The following is a 21,713-nucleotide window of genomic DNA, read 5'->3' as shown; positions in this document are numbered from 1 at the left end:
TCATCCCATCTATAAAACTTCACCTCATGCAAAAACTTTTTCTTTTGTTGCCATGTCATTCCTAGAGGTAAAACTCCACAAGATAGATAATTCACAAAGTCTGCATACCAAGGTAATTTAGCAACAAGAGAGAAAAGTTGTTCATCCAAGAAAAACTCATCAATAGGGATTTCATCCAATTCTTCATCATCCAATTTCAGCCTACTCAGATTATCCGCAACTACATTTTCAGCTCCCTTCTTATCTCTAATCTCCAAATCAAACTCTTGTAGCATCAGAATCCACCTAATGAGCCTAGGTTTAACCTCCTTTACTGAGCAACACCGATGGTGCATGATCTGAAAATATAACCACCTTTGAGTCAATAATGTAAGGTCTAAACTTTTCTAATGCAAAGACAATTGCTAAAAATTCCTTTTCAGTTGTTGCATAATTTGTTTGAGCCTCATCCAGTGTTCTACTAGCATAATAAATAGCATAAGCCTTTTTGTCCTTCCTTTGACCAAGAACAGCCCCAATTGCATAGTTGCTAGCATCACACATAATTTCAAAAGGTAGGCTCCAATCAGGTGGTTGCATGATTGGTGCAGTGATAAGAGCTTGCTTCAACCTGCAAAAGGCATCCAAACACTCTTGGTCAAATACAAATGGTGTGTCATTACTTAACAAATTAGACAAAGGTTTAGCTATTTTAGAAAAATCCTTGATAAAGCGTCTGTAGAACCCGGCATGTCCTAGAAAACTTCGAATTCCTTTGACATTGGTAGGAGGAGCCATCTTCTCTATCACTTCAACCTTGGCTTTATCAACCTCTATTCCTCTGTTAGATACCAAATGTCCAAGCACTATCCCTTCCTGAACCATGAAATGACACTTTTCCCAGTTTAACACAAGGTCAGTATCTGCACATCGCTGCAAAACTTTAGAAAGGTTAGCCAAGCATATGTCAAATGAAGATCCGTAAACAGAAAAATCATCCATAAAAACCTCCATTATGTCTTCAATGAAATCTGAGAAGATTGCCATCATGCACCTTTGAAAAGTGGCTGGTGCATTACACAACCCAAATGGCATCCTCCTATAAGCAAAGGTTCCATATGGACAAGTAAAAGTGGTTTTCTCTTGATCATTTGGATGGATAGGGATTTGAAAAAAACCTGAGTATCCATCTAAATAACAAAAATAAGAATGCCTAGCCAGTCTTTCTAACATCTGATCAATGAAGGGAAGTGGAAAATGATCTTTTCTAGTGGTAACATTTAGTTTTCTGTAATCTATGCACATTCGCCAACTAGTCACTGTTCTGGTGGGAATTAATTCATTATTTTCATTTTTGACCACTGTCATTCCACCCTTTTTTGGAACAACATGTATTGGGCTCACCCAAGTACTGTCTGAGATAGGATATATGATCCCTGCATCTAGCAACTTCAAAATTTCCTTTTTAACAACTTCTTTCATATTTGGGTTCAACCTCCTCTGATGTTCAATAGATGGCTTACAATTTTCTTCCAAACTGATTCTATGTATGCAAAAGCGTGGGCTTATTCCCTTAATGTCATCTATGGTGTATCCTAAAACTTTTCTGAATTGACTCAACACTCTTAACAACTTATCAGCCTCTAAGGTACTCAAGTTTGCATTTACAATTACTGGATAAGTGTTATTGGTGCCAAGAAATTCATACCTGAGCTGAGAAGGAAGTTGCTTAAGTTCTACCTTAGGTGCATCTTCTTCCTTGAATGATGGTTGCTTAGATTCAAATTTTTCCTTTTGTGTAAGTTGAAAAACTGGAGCAGAAATGAATGGTGGACTACCCTCTAAGTGTTGAGCATATGCAGCCACATGAGGGTTGTCACAGTCTATGCCTTCTCCATGAACCAAGCAGTTTTCAAGTGGATCTTCTGGATATTTCTTTCTGAAGTGTTCTTCAACCAGCTCATCAATAATATCAACTCTCAAGCAAGTATCAGCTTCAGAATGATGCTTCTTCATAGTGTTATTAATGTTGAAAACCAATTGCTCTTCACCAACTCTAAGAGTCAAATTTTCTCCCTTAACATCAATCAATGCTCCTGCTGTAGCTAGAAAGGGTCTTCCCAAGATAATTGGAATATTAGAATCCTCTTCCATGTCCAAGATGACAAAGTCAACAGGTATGTAGAACTTCCCAACCTTCAGAGGCACATTCTCCAAAATCCCTTCAGGATACTTAATTGATCTGTCAGCTAACTGAAGAGAAATGTGGGTTGGCTTAAGATCTCCCATGTTGAGCTTCTCATAGATGGAAAGGGGCATAAGGCTAACACTAGCCCCTAAATCACATAAAGCTTTTATAGAACATGATTCCCCAATGTGGCATGGAATTGAAAAACTCCCTGGATCTTTGAGCTTAGGAGGAAGTTTCCTTTGGAGGATAGCACTACATTCTTCTGTCAAAGCTACAGTTTCATCATCTTCAAGTTTCCTCTTGTTTGAGAGAATTTCTTTCAAGAATTTTGCATAAGAGGGCATTTGTGAAAGAGCATCAACAAAAGGCACATTTATGTATAGCTTCTTCAAAACCTCTAAGAACTTCCCAAATTGCTTATCAAGCTTGGCTTTGTGAAATCTTTGTGGGAAAGGAAGTTGTGGCTTGTAGGGCTCAGGAGGTATATATTTCTCTTCCTTTTCTTCAATTTCCTCTTTACATTTTTCTGCACTCTCTTGTTTTTCACTCTCATCAGTTTCTTTCTCATTTTCTCTCTTCTCACTATTTTCACTCTTCTCATCATTTACAACTTTCCCACTTCTTAAAGTAATAGCTTGACACTGCTCTCTTGGGTTTTCTGGTTGACTTGGAAGTTTTCCAAAAGACTTGGTACTTGAAGAAGATGCTTGTTGTGCAACTCGATTTTCCAAAGATTCATTATGTGTTTGCATCTTTTCTAGCCTTGCTTTCATCTCTCTCATCTCCTCATCATGCTTATTTTGGTTAGCAAGAATCATTGCAATAAAGCTTCATGGTGGAACTTTGTTCTTCTGCTTTGGTAGAGGATTCATATTTTTCTGCTGAAAATTAGGCAATGGTTGCCTATTTTGCTGATATGGAATTCCTTGTTGCTGTTGAGGTTGAAAATTCTGATTTGAAACTTGATTTTGCTGGTTTCCCCATGAAAAGTTGGGATGATTCCTCCAATTTGGATTATAAGTTTGAGAATAAGAATTCCCCATTTGCTTGTTTCCATAATTACTAACATATGCTGCTTGTTCTCCATAATCTACTCCACAGCTGGTAGTCCCCTCTGCATAAGCCACTTATTGTGAACTTCCAGATGATGATGTTGAACTAACCAACATACTCAAATCTTCCATCTTCTTAGCCAAGACATTTGTAAGTGCATCAAATTTTGCATTAATCATGTTGAATGGATCAAGATCATACATTCCAGCAGCTTGTCTCTTCTGAGTTGGAGCTGGTCCTCTTGGACTACTCCAAAGATGAGTATTCTTTGCAATTTTCTCCAATAGCTCATAAGCTTCATCTTCATGCTTCATAATAAATTCTCCTCCTGTTTGAGCATCAATAATTCCTCTGATTGCAGGAGTGACATTTGTGTAAAAATTCTGGTTTATCATCCATTTCGAAATGGCATGATGTGGGCATTGTCTCTCTAATTCCTTCCATCTCATCCATGACTCATAGAGAGTTTCATCTTCTCTTGGTTTGAAAGCTGTCATTTGATTCCTCAATTCTTGAGTTTTTCCAGGTGGAAAATATTGTGCAAGAAATGCATCAGTGAGTTGCTCCCAATTTGTAATGGAGTTGTGAGGTAAAGAATCAAGCCAATCCAATGCTCTATCTTTCAAAGAGAATGGGAATAGCTTCAATCTTGCTGCATCATCAGATACTCCAGGTTGCTTTTGCATGTCACAGATCATAGCAAACTTCTTAAGATGAGTATGTGGATTTTCAGAGGGATGTCCCCCAAATTGAGAATTCTAAATCATTTGAAGAACTCCAAAATCCATCTTGTAACTATTTGCATCAATTCTTGGTCTTGCTATGCTTTCTCTCAAGTCATCAAAACGAGGAAAAGCATGATCCATCATACTTCCCCTGGGCACATTAGCATTAACTACTTCTTCTCCTTGGGCAACATTTTCATTGTTTCGATCATTTCCAACATTACCACCAATTCTAATTCTTTCATCAGCCATGTCTGCTTCTAATTCAGTTTCTCTCAAAGCTTCTTTTCTTTTTCTGGTTTCTTTCTTGTTGGCCTCACAAAATTTCTCAATTTCAGGATTGAACAATAAGGATGTGTCACTTGTGCTTCTAGCTCTTCTCATAAAAGATTAAAAGTACCTGAAAAAGAACAAACAAACACAAAATGAAAAGATAACAAAAATAAAACTATAAACAACTAAAATAATCAAGAATTCAATCTTAAACAAACAACTCCCCGGCAACGGCGCCAAAAACTTGATGTGGCCCAACCGCAAGTGCACGGGTCGTACAAGTAATATAGAAAAGATATCGTTCCCACGAGGAGTTGTGTTAATGATTGAATTTTTGATATAAAAGTTCAAATAATTTGGACTATTTTTGAGATTAAAGTAATAAATTGATGGGTATTGGAGTATGAAATCTATTTGTGCAAAATTAATAATCTATCCAACAATGTATTAATTAAACTAAAATTGCATCAAATTGAAATAAGCAAGTTCAAGTATGGCAAAATTTAAAATGGCAAGCAATTAAATTTGATTGGAAATTAACAATGATAAAAAGGCGATTCCGGAGTTCGGGATTTCATATTCGAGCTATTTTGGGATTTTTAAATTGGTTATCCAATCTTGTGAAACTTACGGGTTTTAAGAAGATTAATTCTTAAATCCTTTGAATACCCTTTCGAGTGAGACAAAGAGTGCCTTAATCAAACTAATCCTACTTTCGTGGAGTTAGAATTAATTAAGACCCATTAAGTTCTTTAATTAATCTGTGAATCCTCTTAATCCTTAGTCTATTTCTAGATCTAAGTTAATTAAGTCTAATTCCTTGATTATCTATCATAAGGCCTTCTCCTTTCGGTGCCTCAACCATGGATTAAGAACATCACTTAATGGGATCCTACACTAAGCATGTCATTAAGCACACAAGAAATGAATAAAACTCATTAAGACCACAAAATATGGATTACCCAATCAAAATCCATAAAATATCTCAAATATTACAACTCTTACTCCAGAATCAAAAGTAAACTACTCACTATCCATAATGCTTACAAGAAATTCTGAGTTTATATGAAAATCAAGCTTTAATCTAAGCTAAGAAACAAGAAATTAAACACTAGAAAGGTAGGAAAAATATAAGGAAAGAAAGAAATCTGCAAATCTTGGTTGAAAATGGTGTGAAAGGTGAAAGTGACTCTTCAAATTCTGCCTTTCCTCTTCCTTTCCTTTTCTGCTCCTTGTCCGCCTTCTTGTCTCCCCCCTAAAATGGGATATGAGACTATTTATAGCATTTTCTGACATGGAGCCCTAACATGGTGTGTTCTAGGAGAAATTTTCTGAGTGAATCTTCTCACACCATTAATGAAACCTTTATGGATCAGCATAAGTGGATCGCATAAGTTATGCACCCCTTATGCGCTTACCGGTTCTCGTTCACTTATGCGAAATCGCATGACTTGGTGCATAGGTTATGCACAATTCCATGAGAGTGCATAAGGAGGCGTGAATGTGCATAAGCTATGCGATCTCCTTATGCACATTTCTACTGGTTCGAACAGTTGATTTTTCTCCTTATGCAGATCTGCATAGCTTATGCAAGTTATGCACAATTTAGTCAATGTATATTTCAGCTTGAAAACTTGTTTTTGACATCTTTGGTCAGAGAAGTCACTCCTCAATGGCAAAATTTCTCTTCAGTCCTTCAAAAACACCATTTTTCCTACAAAACAAAGTAAAAATTACAAATTAATCCAAAATCGACAATTATGAAAAACTAACTAATTAACTAATGAAATTAGCTAAAAATGACTAATAATCAAATAAAATGGTTATGAAATTAGACCTAAATGACTATGCAAAATGTATGCATCAGTGCAATGTCTTTCCAGAACTGAACAGGGTCATAGATGGTTTGTTGCCACTCAATATTTTTATAGCCCGAACCCTGAAAACCAAAAATTTCATTCATAGTATCCATGTCTAACTCCCTATCAATGCCAGCACATCGAAAATAGATCACATCCTTATGCTCAGCATCGTTGGTTTGAAATTCAGCCTTAAGGAACTAAAAAATTCCAAGGTCAAATCCTTGTACACTGGTTCCCTAATCCTAGCAAATTTAGTCCAGTTGACAGCATCTAAATAGGCAAATACAGAGTAAAAAATGCCTAACTCTTTTAAAATCTGCTCATCCATATATTTGTTTGCTAAAATAGGTTTAGAAGCTAAAATCTCATAAGCATTTTTCATATCCATGTCTTTAAAAGCCCAAGGTAATGGAGAAAGTACCTCCTCTATATCATTGGTAGATAGCCGAGTCTTCTTTGGGCAGCTTGGGAGAGTTTAAGGGTGACTGGGGTACAGGGGTTTGAACCGCTGGTGATGGAATTTGCGAGGAGGACCTAGTTCTTTTACTGATTGGTTCAGAGGAAAGTTGCGGTGGGGAGTTTAAGTCCAAAGGAATAGAGGGCGTTCCTTTTCTTTTTCTGACAGTGGCTTTCTTGGGTCTACCCGCAGCCTTTTTAGTTTTACCTTTAGATTTGGTTTGAGTTGGCGCAGGTTCAGACATTGGTTCTTGGAACTGAGTTTCGAAAATGGGTGTTTCATTTTGTGGCTCAGTTTGTGGCGAGAGGGGGGTCGGTGGAATGAGGGTTGGTGTTTGGCTTTGGGGTAGTGGTGGTGTTTGCGGTAGTGGCGATTGAGGTAGTGGTGGTGTCTGCGGTGGTGGCGATTGAGGTAGTGGTGGATTGGGACTGGGGTTAGGGTTTGTTGGTAAAGAAGATGGAGTACCCATTTTCGATTTGACAGAGCGTCGAGATTTTCTGGGTTTGGGTTTGTGGGTGGACCACATCTTGGTTCTCACCATTTAATGAAGAGAAATAAACTCTTCAGGTTCTCTAAAAATGCTAGAAAAATGGTGTGGGAAGGGATTCGACGGAATGAAGCTTTGGTTATTCGGGAGTTTGGGCGAGCGCTTTATAAAAAAAAATGGCGGAAGTTTTGGCTTTTTAAAATGTGGGGCAGACATCTGGTAATTTGGGTTATGCTTGGGGTTAAGCATAGGATACAGCTTAGTAAGCAACATCATCAGCAAGTTTCGGCAAGTTTTGGGAAAAATTGTGATTTTACTTACCAAAAACAGTCCAAATGCTATGGAATGCTATCATGACCCTCAGCAATTACCAACTACAGATTAATACCACCAAATTGAAAAATTTAAGCTCATCATCTCTCATAAACTTAGCAAGCATTGTACATGTTCATTTAGTTTTTTTTTTTTTTGCAAGCATGGTTCAAATTAGGCACCAATTGTGATTACCTTTTTGCAAACTTAATGAAAGGGTCTCATTTCTAAACTTATACCAAAAGCACATTTTCAGCAGCAATTGAGACAAGTTTCAGACATTCAAAAATTGCAGAAAAGACATAGAAATTGACTTTTTAAGCAGCATGAATAGTAGCATGAACAGTAACAAAAATCAGCAGACTACAAAAACTAGTAGCAATTCAAACAAAAACATGTAAATTTCTAACAGATTATAAAACTATATATACACTAAAAGGTAAAACTTAACAAACACTATTTTTGCACTTCAATAAAGCTCACATCAGTCATAAATATCAAAATTGATCCTCATTTAAGTTGTATTTCACAGAATTTACACAAGACACAAAATTAAACATGTGCTATCAAGTAGAATGCAATATCAGCAATTTAGCACAAGTTTAAAGTGTTACTGTTCACATGCACTGGATAAAGTGTAGAATTTTGCTTATACTTGCTCCCTTTTAATTCTTTTTTTTTGCTACATGTGTTAATTTGCCCAATCTTCATGAATGACCTACAAAAGATAAACAAATGTCACTTTTGAGTTTAATGAGGGTAAAAGCTGAAAATGAACTGAAATAGAAGATTAATAAACTATAAAAGGATACGCTTGGGTTGCCTCCTAAGAAGCGCTTGTTTAAGGTCTTAAGCTTGACCTTCCACTCCAAATCACCTAAATATCCCCAATTGGGGAACCAAGCTATGAAACCTCTACAACCTTTTGTGTGGGTTCTCCAACAATATAATGCTTTAATCTCTGCCCATTAACTTTGAAAGTCCCTGAGGTTTCATTGCCTATCTCAACAGCTCCATAGGGGTATACCTTTATAACAGTGTAAGGCCCTAACCATCTTGACTTTAATTTTCCGGGAAATAACCTTAACCTAGAATTATATAAGAGAACAACATCACCTTCCTGAAATTCTTTCCTCCTAATATGCTTATCATATCATCTCTTAGTTCTTTCCTTGTACAGCTTGGCATTTTCATAAGCATCCAATCTAAGTTCCTCAAGTTCATTTAGTTGCAACATTCTTTTTTCTCCTGCAGTTTTTAAGTCAAAATTCAGTGTCCTTATGGCCCAACATGCTCTATGCTCCAACTCCAAAGGTAAATGACAAGCTTTCCCATAAAACAATATAAATGGGGTGGTGCCAATAGGAGTTTTAAAAGCTGTTCTATAGGCCCAAAGAGCATCGTCTAACTTTAGTGACCAATCTCTCCTTGAACTATTCACTGTTTTCTCAAGAATTCTTTTCAACTCTCTATTTGAGATCTCCACTTGACCACTAGTTTGTGGATGGTAGGGTGTTGCAACTTTATGCTTTACTCCATATTTTTATAATAATCTTTCAAATTGATGGTTGCAAAAATGAGAACCTCCATCACTTATAATGGCACGTGGAGTTCCAAATCTTGTAAAAATGAACTTTTTAAGGAATTTAATCACAACTCTAACATCATTAGTTGGAGATGGTATAGCTTTAACCCATTTGCTCACATAATCTACTCCAACTAAAATGTATTTGTGTCCAAAGGACGATGGAAAAGGTCCCATGAAATCAATGCCCCACACATCAAATAGTTCCACTTCCAATATATTTTGGAGGGGCATTTCATCTCTCTTCGAGATATTACCCATCCTTTGACACCTATCACATGCATTTACAAACTTTCTCACATCTTTAAACATATGTGGCCAAAAGAACCCTGCTTGAAGAACTTTTTCTGCAGTCTTTGTCACACTCATATGACCCCCATAAAGTGAAGAATGGCAATCTTTAATAACATTCCCTATCTCCTCATCAGCTAAACATCTTCTAATCAACCCATCTCCACATCTCTTGAACAAAAATGGCTCTTCCCAATCGTAATTCTTCACATCAAAAAGAAATTTCTTCTTCTGCTGCCATGTTAGGTCAGGTGGAAGGATTCCACACACTAGATAGTTCACGAAATCTGCATACCAAGGGGTTTTTGCATTCATGATTACTAACAGTTGCTCATCAGGAAAATAATCATCTATTGGGGGCTCTTTTCCCAAATTATCTCCTTGTTCTTGCCTCAATCTAGACAGATGATCTGCTACCACATTTTCTACTCCTTTCTTGTCTTTAATTTCCAAGTCAAACTCTTGAAGGAGTAGCACCCACCTTATCAATCTAGGTTTAGCCTCTTTTTTCTGAAGGAGATACTTGATAGCTGCATGATCCGTGTACACTATTACCTTTGACCCCACAAGATAGGACACGAATTTATCTCAGCAAATACCACTGCCAAACACTCTTTCTCTGTAGTAGAGTAATTTATTTGAGCATCATCTAAGGTTCTACTTGCATAGTATATTGCATACACCTTCTTATCTCTCCTTTGTCCCAAAATAGGCCCAATGGCATAATCGCTAGCATCGCACATTAACTCAAAAGGTAATGACCAATCGAGGTTGATAATAGGAGCAGATATCAAAGCTTCCTTTATCATGAAAAAAGCGTTCATACAATTAGTATCAAAATGGAATTCCACATCTTTACTCAATAAATTGGTAAGTGGCTTAGAAATCTTAGAGAAATCCTTAATGAATCTCCTATAAAATCCAGCATGCCCTAAGAAACTCCTCACTCCCTTCACGGATGTTGGGGGTGGCATTTTCTCAATAATTTCTACCTTTGCTTTATCCACCTCAATACCCCTGTTTGACACAAGATGTCCCAAAACAATTCCTTCTTGTATCATAAAATGGCACTTTTCCCAATTCAAAACTAAATTGAACTCTTCACATCTCTGCAAAACCTTAGACAAGTTAGATAAGCATTCATCGAAAGATTTACCATACACAGAAAAATCATCCATGAACACTTCCATAATACCCTCAATCATGTAAGAAAATATGGACATCATACATCTTTGAAATGTAGCAGGGGCATTACATAGTCCAAATGGCATCCTTCGATATGCAAAGGTACCATAAGGACATGTGAAGGTAGTTTTGTCCTGATCATCTGGGTGAATAGGGATCCGAAAGAACCCTGAATAGCCATCCAAATAGCAAAAATAAGAATGATGAGCTTGTCTTTAAAGCATTTGTTCTATAAATGGTAATGGAAAATGGTCCTTTCTAGTTGCATTATTCAATTTCCTATAGTCTATACACATTCTCCATCCGATTCTGATCCTTGTAGGTATTAGTTCATAATTTTCATTTTTCACTACTGTGATGCCCCTTTTGGTACAACATGAATCGGACTTACCCAATTCTCGCGTAAATAGGTAAATGATACCTACATCAAGCAATTTCAAGATTTCCTTTTTCACAACCTCTTTCATATTTGGATTCAATCTCCTCTGTGACTCTCGAGAGTCTTTATGATTATTTTCCAACAAAATTCTATGCATGCACACAAAAGGATGTATTCCTTTAATATCATCAATGGTATAACCGATTATCCTTCTATGCTTTCTAAGAATTCTTAATAATTTTTCAATTTCACAATCATTCAATTTAGCACTAACAATTACAGGATATGTAGAATTTTGACCTAGAAAGGCATACCTGAGATTTGTTGGAAGAGGTTTCAACTCTACCTTTGGTGCTTCACTTTTTTCAAGCTTTGATGATGAAGTTGTAACTTGCTTCAAATCCCCAATCTTTTCAATATCAGCCATAGGCAAAGGTGGATTTCCTTCCAAGATTGTAGCATATTCTGCAGCTTCTTCAATCTCATCCCCTTTTTTGATGTTATAAACCAAACAAGCTTCTAAGGGATCTTTAGGATGTTGCTTTTTAAGCACTTCTCCGACCTCTTTATCTATCACATCAATTCTCAAGCATGAATTTGAATCATCTTTCTTTTTCATTGCTTGAAACAAATTAAATTCAACTTTCTCTTCCCCAACTTCTAATGTAAGCCTCCCATTTTTTACATCAATCACAGCTCCAGCAGTAGCAAGGAAAGGTCTACCAAGAATAATAGGAATGTGTACATCCTCCTCCATTTCCAATATCACAAAATCCACTGATATGAAAAATTTTCCAACTTTCAGAGGAACATTCTCAATTACCCCAATTGGAAATTTAATAGATCTATCTGCTAATTGTAGTGAGATGGTAGTAGGCTTCATTTCTCCAATCTTCACGTTCTCATAGATAGACAATGGCATTAGACTAACACTGGCTCCAAGATCACATAAAGCCTTATCTATACTGATATCCCCAATGTGACATGGTATGGAAAAACTTCCAGGATCTTTCAGTTTGAGTGAGAGCTTATTTTGCAAAATAGCACTGCTTTCTTCCGTGAGAGCTACGGCCTCAAATTCCTCCAATTTCTTCTTGTTGGATAAAATCTCCTTCAAAAATTTAGCATATGAAGGCATTTGTGCTAAGGCATCAGTGAAAGGAATAGTCACATGCAAAGACTTCAATACTTCCAAGAACTTCCCAAATTGTTTATCCAATTTCGCTTTCTGAAACCTTTGTGGACATGGTAAAGGTGGCATGTAGGCTTTAGGTGCAATATATTTAGGTTCTTCTTCTTTGCTCTCCCTCCCCTTACTTCCTTTTTCTTCCACTGAATTTTCTTTCTCAGCTTCAATTCTAACTTCAACTTCAATTTGTTCATCTCCTTCTCTGTTTTTCTCTTCTTCAATTTTCTCTTCAATCTTTTTATCTCCATTCTCCAATATTTTTCCACTCCTCAATGTAATAGCCTTGCAATGCTCCCTTGAATTTTCTGGCTGGCTAGGGAGCTTCCCAAATGCTTTGTTATTTGAAGAGCTAGCTTGTTGAGCTATTTGATTCTCTAACATCTTGTTGTGAGTTGCCATTTGATCTAATTTAGATGCTAATTGAGAAATCATTTCTTGTTGACTTTGATGACTCACAAATAGAGTCTCAATCATAGCTTCTAATCTAGCTGTCTTGTTTGGTTGTGCTTGTTGTGGTAGAGGTGGAGCAGGTGCATTTTGAGGTTTAGAAATTCCAGGAGGAGGACCTCTATTCTGCTGAAAATTCTGATGTTGTTGATACCCAGAAGGTTGCTGAAAATTCTGATTTTGTCCTTGTCTACCTCCCCAAGAGAAATTGGGGTGGTTTCTCCATGCTGGATCATAAGTTGTAGAAAATGGGTTACCACCTGGTCTTTGATTGTAGTTCCCTACATAATCCACTTGCTCACTTGAAAAATCTTGATTAAGTGCAGAAAAATCAGCTGCACAATTGACATTTGCAGCTCCAACTTCTACTGAGTTACTAGAACCTCCAGCTGAAGAATCTACTTTCATGCTTAGCTTGTCCATCTTCCTTGTCAAAGCATCAAACTTAGCATTAATCATATTCATGGCATCAAGCTCGAACATACCAGCTGGTTTCTTGATCTCATTCCTCTCACAACTCCATTGGTAGTTGTTATAAGCAATTTTATCAAGAGCAGAAAAAGCTTCATCTTCAGATTTTTCCATAAGATCACCTCTAGAAGATGCATCAATTGTACTTCTAATAGCTGGTGAAACTCCATTGTAAAAGTGTTGAACAAGCATCCACTTAGGAATCCCATGATGTGGACATCTCCTTTGCAAATTTTTGTACCTCTCCCATGCTTCATACAAGCTCTCATCATCTCTAGGTTTGAAAGAAGTCAGCTCATTTCTTAGCTTAGCTGTCTTGCTCAGTGGAAAATATTGGGCTAAAAATGCTTGAGAAAGTTCATCCCATGTTGTGATAGAACCCGGTGGCAAAGAATCTGAGTCGAATTGCATCATCAGAAACTCCATTTATCTTCAACATATCACTGATCTCAAGAAAGTGTGCTAGATGCACATGTGGACTTTCACTCGGATTTCTTCCAAATTGTGATTGTTGTACCATCTGACAGAGTGCAGGCTTTAGTTCAAAATTATTAGCTTCTACTCTTGGTCTTGTGATACTTGGCATGAAATCCCCAATGTTAGGATAGGCATGATCCTTCACAGAGCGGTTGTTATTGTTGTTGGCCATTTCTTCTTGTAATTGCTCTTGCTCTTGTGCTCTTTCTTGTTGTTGTTGAGCTTTAATTTCAGCTTTTCTCCTTTTAGATTCTGCTCTTAAAGCTTTTGCTGTCTTTTCTATTTCTGGATCAAAGAATAAATTGATTTCTTCACTTTTTGTTCTTCTCATAAAATAAAGTACCTGAAAAACAAAATAAACAAATTCTCAAAGTAAAATGTAAAAAGAAAATAAAATAAAATGCCCAAATTAACCAAACAAACAATTGTCAATATCAAACAAAAAAATCAAATCCTCGGCAACAGCGCCAAAAACTTGATGTGGCGAACCGCAAGTATACGGGTCGTCTCAAGTAATACAGTGATGAATCAAGTATCATTCCTACGAGGATTTGCAGTTTGAGTACCAAACTATGAATGAAGCAATTATTTGGGCTAATGATTAATGAATGAATGGTAAGTGTAAATGAGCGAAGTAAATTGATTAATCTAATTGGAATATGTAAAGAGCAAGCAAATAAATTCTAAATCTAGTTTGCAATTAAACTAAATTAATAATGGGTAATTTAAATGAAAGTCTAATTATGTTAAAATTGATTCCAGAGTTGGGAGTTTATGCAGAAATTAATTGGGATTTGTCTTGGGCATTCCAATTTTTAGGGAAAAATAGAGTTTGAAGGAAATTGATTCTAAATTCCTTTGATAGCTTTTTCAAACAAACCAAAGTGTGTTCTAAAATAACCAAACCTACTTTCGTATGTTATTTGATTACTTTAAAACCCATTAAGTTTTATAACCAATCATTAATTCCTCTTAAAATCCTAGTTTATTTCTAAATCTAGGTTATTTTAAGTTCCAATCCTTGATTATCTATCAATGACTTTCACCTTTCGGTCCTTCAATAAAAGATTATCACAATACCCAATGGGTACCAACATTAGGCAAGTAAATCAAGCACACAAGGAAGGAATCAAAGCTCATATTTATGTAAAATAAGGAAATACCCAGTCCAAATACACAAATTAATCTAAAACATATTTCCCAACTCTGAAATCTAAAGAGTTTACTCACTTATGATGGTATTTACAAGAAAGATTGATGGAAAAGTAAAGAAAAATATGATAAGAGGACTAAAATAGAAAAACCCAGGTAGAAGAACCTAAAACTTTGGTTTCTGGAGCTCCAAAAATGGTTGCAGCAGCTCCTCTCCAAAAGAAATGGCGTCTCTTCCTCTCTCTCTATTAAATTTTCTTTCCTTTTTGTTTTTCCTTCCTTTTCCTCTTGTGGCAAAAACTAGGAAATGATGAATTTATATGGTCCCAAAAAGTTGCCCTAAAAGTAAATAAGAGCCAAGGAGTGGATAGGAAATGAGGTGTAAAATTATCCAAGTCACAAAGATTATTCACGTTAGGCGGTCGCTTAGGGTTGGCTTAACCCTGCGGCTTCTTAGTAAATTTCACGGTCGCCTGTCGCTTAAGGTTAAGCGGACCTTCAGCAAATCTTGGCGGACTTAGAGTAAAATAGACTTTTACGCTCATGCTTGACTTGTGCCGCACCTTAAGCATCGCCGCTTACTCCTAAGCAGGATCTTAAGCAAAGTTTCAAGCAAATTTCAGCTAACTTGCTCTTTCAAGGCTTGATTTCTTCAACTTTCCTCTATGCTTAAAGAACTCCAAATTTCTTCAAATCACTTCCTAATGTACTCATTGATCTTCGATTTGCCATAAAATCCTATCAAAAATAACAAAATTACAAAAATCAAATATAAAGTATCTAAAGTTAATAAATAAGCTAAAATAAAGCTAAAAACATAGAATATACTAAAATATAAGAGCAAAATGGATGCAAAACTACCCTAAAATGCCTACATGAAATGAGTATAACAAATACTTTCCCTCCAAAAACTCTTTAGTAGATTGGAAGTAAACATCAAAGCTCTTGCCACTTGAAGCAAATGCTTATGGTTTCTCTCCACAACTCCATTTTGTTGTGGAGAGTAAGGGCAAGTTCTTTGGTGTATTATTCCCTTTGATTTGAAAAGCATTGTGCATTATTGATTTATAAATTCTGTGCCATTATCTGGTCTAATCACCTTGACTTGCTTTTGAAATTGTGTTTGTATCATGAGTAAAAATTCAAAAAGTGTGTTGCTAACTCTAGTTTTATCATGTAACTGGCATGTCCAAGTCACTCTTGAAAAATCAACAACTATAGTAAGAACATATTTGGATTGTGAAATAGAATGCGCTAAGTATGATCCCCACAAATAAATATGAATTAAGTCACAAACAGATTCTGTTGTAATTTTACTCTTTTGAAAACTAAGCCCTTGTTGTTTGGCAAGTGGGCATACCTCACATACTTGATGATCTTGACTCTTTGGTTTTATTGAGGTGATATGTGATAATTTGGTGCTTGAAATGTGTCCAAGTCTGGAATGCCACAATTCAAAAGAATTAGGTGTAACAGAAGATTGGTAAACTTCATTCATTTGCAAAGGACGTTCAGTGAGTCTTAGAAATAGGAACATAGCTACTACTAGAAAATCCAAGATTACGCTTATTTCTAAGAGACCTACTACTTATTATGTATAATCATCCTTGCTGCTCCCCCCTTGCTATCACTTCCTCAGTCACTTGGTCCTACAAAAGGTAGTAATTAGTGAAGAATTTAACATTTATTTTGGAAGTTTTGGCAAGTGCACTGACTGACAATAGATTGCGTTTGAAGCTTGGTGTGTAAAGTGTGTTATGTAGGTGTATTTTTGGGCTCAAGTTAATGGTTCCACTGTACAAAACTTGCTTTGTTCTGGTAAGGTAACTGTGCTATGGCCATTTAATTTTGTAGGGTTATGAAAAAGAGTGAAGTCATGACTCATGTGTATGGAAGCTCCTGAATCTACTATCCAAGAGCCTCTTTCCTCACCATTACTGCTAGAAGAGTAGCTATATGGATTTTTACCTACAAAGCCTATGAAATTAACACAGCTTGCCTCATTAACAGTAGGGTTTTGGTTCTACTATCTCCTGCTGGATTATGCTTGACTAGTCAACACTAGCCTTCTCAATTTTCTGCTCAGCCTTGCCCTCAATTTCAGCTACTTTTCATATGCATTTGTTGCCATATTGCCCTTGCCTTTTCCTTTCTTTTGTTTAAGTTCAGTAAACCATTCTGGATAACCATTTAGCTTAAAACATGTTTCTTGTGTGTGGCCATTTCCATTACGGTAATCATAGGATCTGTTTTCCCTTTTTCCAAATTCCTTCTTCTTGCCTTGAGATTTCTCCTTCTCGAACTGTCCCTTTACTACCATGATAGAATTAAATTCATCACTTGAATCAATGTGAACTTCTCTTTGCTTTTCCACCCTTAACACCATGGAATATGCTTTGTTCACACTTGGTAAGGGGTCCATCAAGAAAATTTGATTTCTAGTTTGATCATAAGTTTCATTCAAACCCATCAAAAATTGTATAAGCTTGTCCTCACTATTAATCTCATCCATTTGTTTTGAAGCCCCACATTCACAAACAGGTAAAGGCTTAAGGCATGTCAATTCATCCCATAATTTTTTAAGTTTAGTAAAATAAACCATAACAGATGCATTTGATTGAGTTAGATTATTTATCTCTCTTTTGAGTTGTTAGAGGAGAGGTCCATTACTTTCTCCAAACCTCTCTTTGATTTCTTCCCACAGATCCTTGGATGAAGCAGCATAGATAAAGGCATCCACCAACTCTTTTGAGATAGAACTCAGGATCTAGGAGGTCACCATGCTATCCACCTTTTTCCATTTGTCCAGTGTAGCAGAACCAGCAGCAGGCATTTCACAGCTCCCATCAACAAATCCAAGCTTGTCCTTGGCTCTCAAAGCAAGCACCATGGATCTACTCCATGATAAATAAATTTTCCTAGTCAGAGGGGCACTTACAAGTATCATGCCTGGGTGGTTAGAGTTGTGTAGATGAAGAACACCATCTTCATTGACAGCAGTACGGCACCACGATGCAGTGCACCCAGATGTCTCGGTTATATCACCAGTAACACTCTCCCCACAAAGAACTCCGGTACATTCTACTGCTTCGATGTCGGTCGGTCCTGACGGCTAGAACGTCGTAAAAATATTTAAACTAAAGTGAGGAACCATAATTAACTCAAATATTAATAAGAAAGATTTAGGAAAAATTTTAGAAATAAAATACAACTAAGTTAAATGAGCCGGTGCCCTAGCGATGGGTAACCTAGTGGGAAGTTGCGGTTCTCGCAACTAGGAGCCCTAGACCCGAGGGAAAATTCATAAAATAATTTTTGGGACTCCAGAGAAGGGTCATTGAGGTTTCTATGGCATTAGAATGCCAAGAAAATGAATAGAAAAATTTTTCAATTGGTACAGACAATTTTAGTCTGTTAAGCCAAACAGAGGGCATTTTAGTCATTTCATCTTTAGAGATTATTTTTGGCCGACTTGTCCAGTTAAGTAAATAATTATTATGACATAATATGTGAATAAATATTGCTAAAAATTAAATTGAAATTTAGTAGAGAAGAAAAGGAAATAAAATTAAAGGAATTAGAATTATGACATTATTATAATGTCATTAAAAATCCTCCCACCCAATCAAACTTTGACACATGGCATTAACTTATTTAAAATGACTTAATGGGCAGAAAAAAAGAAAGAAAAATTAGTTGCTTCTTCAACCTTTGGGCAGCCAAAAAACATAGAGAGAGAGAGAGAGAGAGAGAGGAAGGAAAACTCCATTAAAGCTTATCAAAGCTTCAATTCCCACCGTAAACCACCTCAAAACCCTAACTTGCCTTCATTAAAAATTATCCCTACCACTAGAGCAAGCTTTGGGCAGCAATTTGAAAGGAAGAAAGTGAAGTTTTTAAGCCTTGGAAAGTGCCTAAGTCAAGGTTAGTGCTAATTTATTCTAAAAATTTTGTGTATGGCTGCCATTGAACATGATGTTGGTGTTGTAAACTATGGATTGTATGTGTATGAAAATTTTAGTTGTTGGAGTTAGGGTTTGAGGCATAAAACTTAAATTTTGTTCATGTGTTGGTGAATGAAAGTTTAAATAGTCAATTAGTGACCATTTGGCTGTGTATGATAAGGAAATGAAGAGAGTTGTGGCTTGGTATTTGAGATTGGTAAGCTGCCTTGGCTGACCTGCAGGACTAACCATGAGTCCAGCAGGTTTGGGCAGCCATAAATGGAGTTGTATAGGTTCAATTGGTACAAGGCTAATTGGGCATGAAACTAGACACATAATGGCACAACTTTGGTGAAGAAACCCGCCCAGAAAATCAAACCAAGTTGGCCTAAAAATTGCCCTAATCCGGGTGACTTGCATTCTGCCTGGGCAAAATGACCAAATGAACAGTGTTTATTCATTTGGTCATAACTCAGTGTAGAAAGGTCCAATTGACCTGAAATTTTACCAGCAAAAAGCTGAGACATATACCTATAACTTTCATGGAGGACACAAATCCAAATTCTGATCATAACCTAGTCATATTGCCAATCAAACTTAGGTTACTAAATCTGGCAGAACCAGTTTTGCCCAGAATTTTGGATTCTGTCCAATCCGGCCAGTTATGGTTTTTAGGCCATAACTTGAGCTACAAAACTCCAAATGGAGTGATTCAAAAAAGGAAATGTAACTAGACAAAATAAGGAACAACTTTCAGAAGACAATTTTTCCAAATTCCTATTGTATAAATGACCAATGGAGCAGTAAATATGAGGCTTAAAATCTGAAAATTTTGAATAACTAACACTAAGCTTAGAAATGGTATTGGCAACCAATACTAATAATTTTAGAATGCAAAATGTGGTATGTTGGGAGTATTAGAACTAATGTACCTATTGTCTATGCAAAAGTCAACATTTTTGTTGACTAATAAAATGAATAGTAACACCTAAACTTAAATTTTAAGAATTGTACAATTTAAAAGTGTAACATGCCCTAGTACACCTAGCAAGATTGGTTTGGATAGGTTGGCATGCCAATTGGGTTCAGTTAGTAGTACTGCACATGGTATTATGCCATTCTGTGATTTTATGGCTTTTAGCCATTCTGACATTGTGTTGAGACTTGGCCTTGTGCCTAATGTTATTACAGCTTATTAGTCGCTCAAGGTACACCGGAGATACATATGTGACCGATGGTGTGATGGCCTGAGGTACTTGATACCAGGCCGCTTTACCCGCTTATCCATCCAAATGATCAAAGATAGGTTACTTGGGCAACCAAAAATGAAAGTGGATAAATTTAATGAAATAATGAATATAACAAGTACAAAATAAGTAAGACTACAAATACTCATCAAAAATTTGTTTGCAATGAGACATCAATACATTCACTGTATATTTATTTTCTGTTATTTCTTTTTATTTTATTATTGGCACCACTAAGCATTATTGTTTAGTGTGTTGCTTTTGCCACACATAGGTTCTGGAGAGACCGACCGAGAGCCCAGTAGACCACAGACTGGGTGAGACCTTCTGCAGCTCTGCATAGTATCCGTGTCACCTCACCGACGTCAGTACATTGGTAGGACACTAGGTTTCATTTTGGGTATTTTGTAATTAACTTTTATTTTCTCATATGTAATTGAAACTTATGTAATGTATTTTGGTATTAATGGACATAGTGAAAATTGTGTTTATGAATGAAAAAGTGAATATTTATTTATGACTTTTACATGATTATCATATGAGATGAATGATTGAGAAATGGAAATGTTGTTGAAAAAAATATTGAGATTTTGTTGATGAAATAGAGTTTGGGATTGATTGAAAATATTGGAAGTGTTTTTCACAGGTTCTGAAGAATTGTTTTCTCCATTTTTAGCCTGTACTATGCCGGATTTTCTATAAAATTTGCGGAACCTCAAATAAATTTATGATTTCAATAAATGACTGAAATGAATTATATTTCACAAATTGTATTCCATAACTATGAAAAAAAAAATAAATTAGGAAGAATAAAAATGATTGAATTAAAATAGGGTGTTTCGGTACACTGTGTGGCATATCTGGCTCGGCTACACTGTAGACGGGTAAGGGGTGTCACATTAGCCATTCTTTAGAACAGCTTGAGGGCAGAATGAAAGAAAGGCAATTAGAGAGTTGTATTTTACTAAGAAGAACAATCTATCAGTAGCACAAGTTGTGCTATGATACCATGAAGAATTTAGCTAATAAATTTTGTAAATGAGCAAAAGCTATGTTGTTTCATTGAATAATGGTATGTTTATATAAAAGTAAAAGAATGCTCTCGAAGCTATTTTAGAAAAAATCTCTATGCTATCCTCCCGTATTTACAGGCGATTCTAACTAATTTACAACAACTTGTAACACCATTCTTAGCTGGAATGGCTAACTGGAATAGCTGAAATGAGCAGCATGTGGGAGTAATTGATTCTTTGCTACTTCGATGCTTTGAGAGAAATTGCAGAGCTGAATTGGGCCTAAGGAAGAATGGAGCTACATAACTGAACTAGACCCAAGCCAAAGCTAGATGAGCTTGTAAAAATAACAGCTGGTCCACTTTCACCCATCTCATACACATCGTTTTAATCCCATCACTAAGTCTCAGGGCAAGTCAGTCATAATGGTAGTTGTTGACAGGCTTACCAAGTATGCACATTTCATTGGTCTTTCTCATCCTATATAGCTAAGATAGTAGCTCAAGCCTTCTTGGATAATGTTTATAAATTACATGGGCTGCCAAATTCTATTGTTTCTGATTGTGATCCAGTCTTTACTAGTACCTTTTGGCAAGAATTTTTTAAGCTCCAAGGTGTTTCTTTACATCTCTCCACTGCCTATCACCCTCAGACTGATGATCAATCAGAAGTTGTTAATAGATGCTTGGAAACGCATCTAAGGTGCATGGCTGGTCAATTGCCTCATTCTTGGTATTAGTGGCTTTCCTTAGCAAAGTTTTGGTACAACTCCTCCTATCATTCTTCTATTCATCAGTCTCCTTTTCGAGGCTCTTTATGGAGTTCCTCCACCACTTCATCTTCCTTACTTACCTAGTGAGTCTAATGAGGAAGCAGTAGATATTTTTATGAGGGACAGGGAAACTATTGTTGCTTTGTTAAAACAACTAGAGAGAGCTGCTGATCATATGAAGAGTCAAGCTGATAAGCACAGAACTGAGAGGCAATTCTCAAT

General features: G+C 36.4%; 1 protein-coding gene and 2 non-coding genes across 3 annotated transcripts; 2 read left to right on the top strand and 1 right to left on the bottom strand.

Moving 5' to 3' along the window:
• Positions 1-3,628: 3,628 nt before the first annotated feature.
• LOC131177548 (small nucleolar RNA R71) lies at positions 3,629-3,735 on the top strand. The gene has a single exon (XR_009146977.1). It is a non-coding gene; the product is annotated as a small nucleolar RNA R71 (small nucleolar RNA).
• A 2,779-nt stretch (positions 3,736-6,514) lies between these two features.
• On the bottom strand, positions 6,515-7,009 carry LOC131177546 (vegetative cell wall protein gp1-like). The gene has a single exon (XM_058142574.1). The coding sequence runs from the start codon at positions 7,007-7,009 to the stop codon at positions 6,515-6,517; it is 495 nt and encodes a 164-aa protein (XP_057998557.1).
• Positions 7,010-13,088: 6,079 nt separating this feature from the next.
• LOC131177547 (small nucleolar RNA R71) lies at positions 13,089-13,195 on the top strand. Its single transcript, XR_009146976.1, has one exon. It is a non-coding gene; the product is annotated as a small nucleolar RNA R71 (small nucleolar RNA).
• The last annotated feature ends 8,518 nt before the right edge of the window (positions 13,196-21,713 follow it).

Source organism: Hevea brasiliensis, unplaced genomic scaffold (genome assembly GCF_030052815.1).
Source record: "Hevea brasiliensis isolate MT/VB/25A 57/8 unplaced genomic scaffold, ASM3005281v1 Scaf564, whole genome shotgun sequence".
Lineage (NCBI taxonomy): Eukaryota > Viridiplantae > Streptophyta > Magnoliopsida > Malpighiales > Euphorbiaceae > Hevea > Hevea brasiliensis.
The sequence above is the reverse complement of the archived record's forward strand: the minus strand, read 5'-3'. Positions and strand labels throughout refer to the sequence as shown.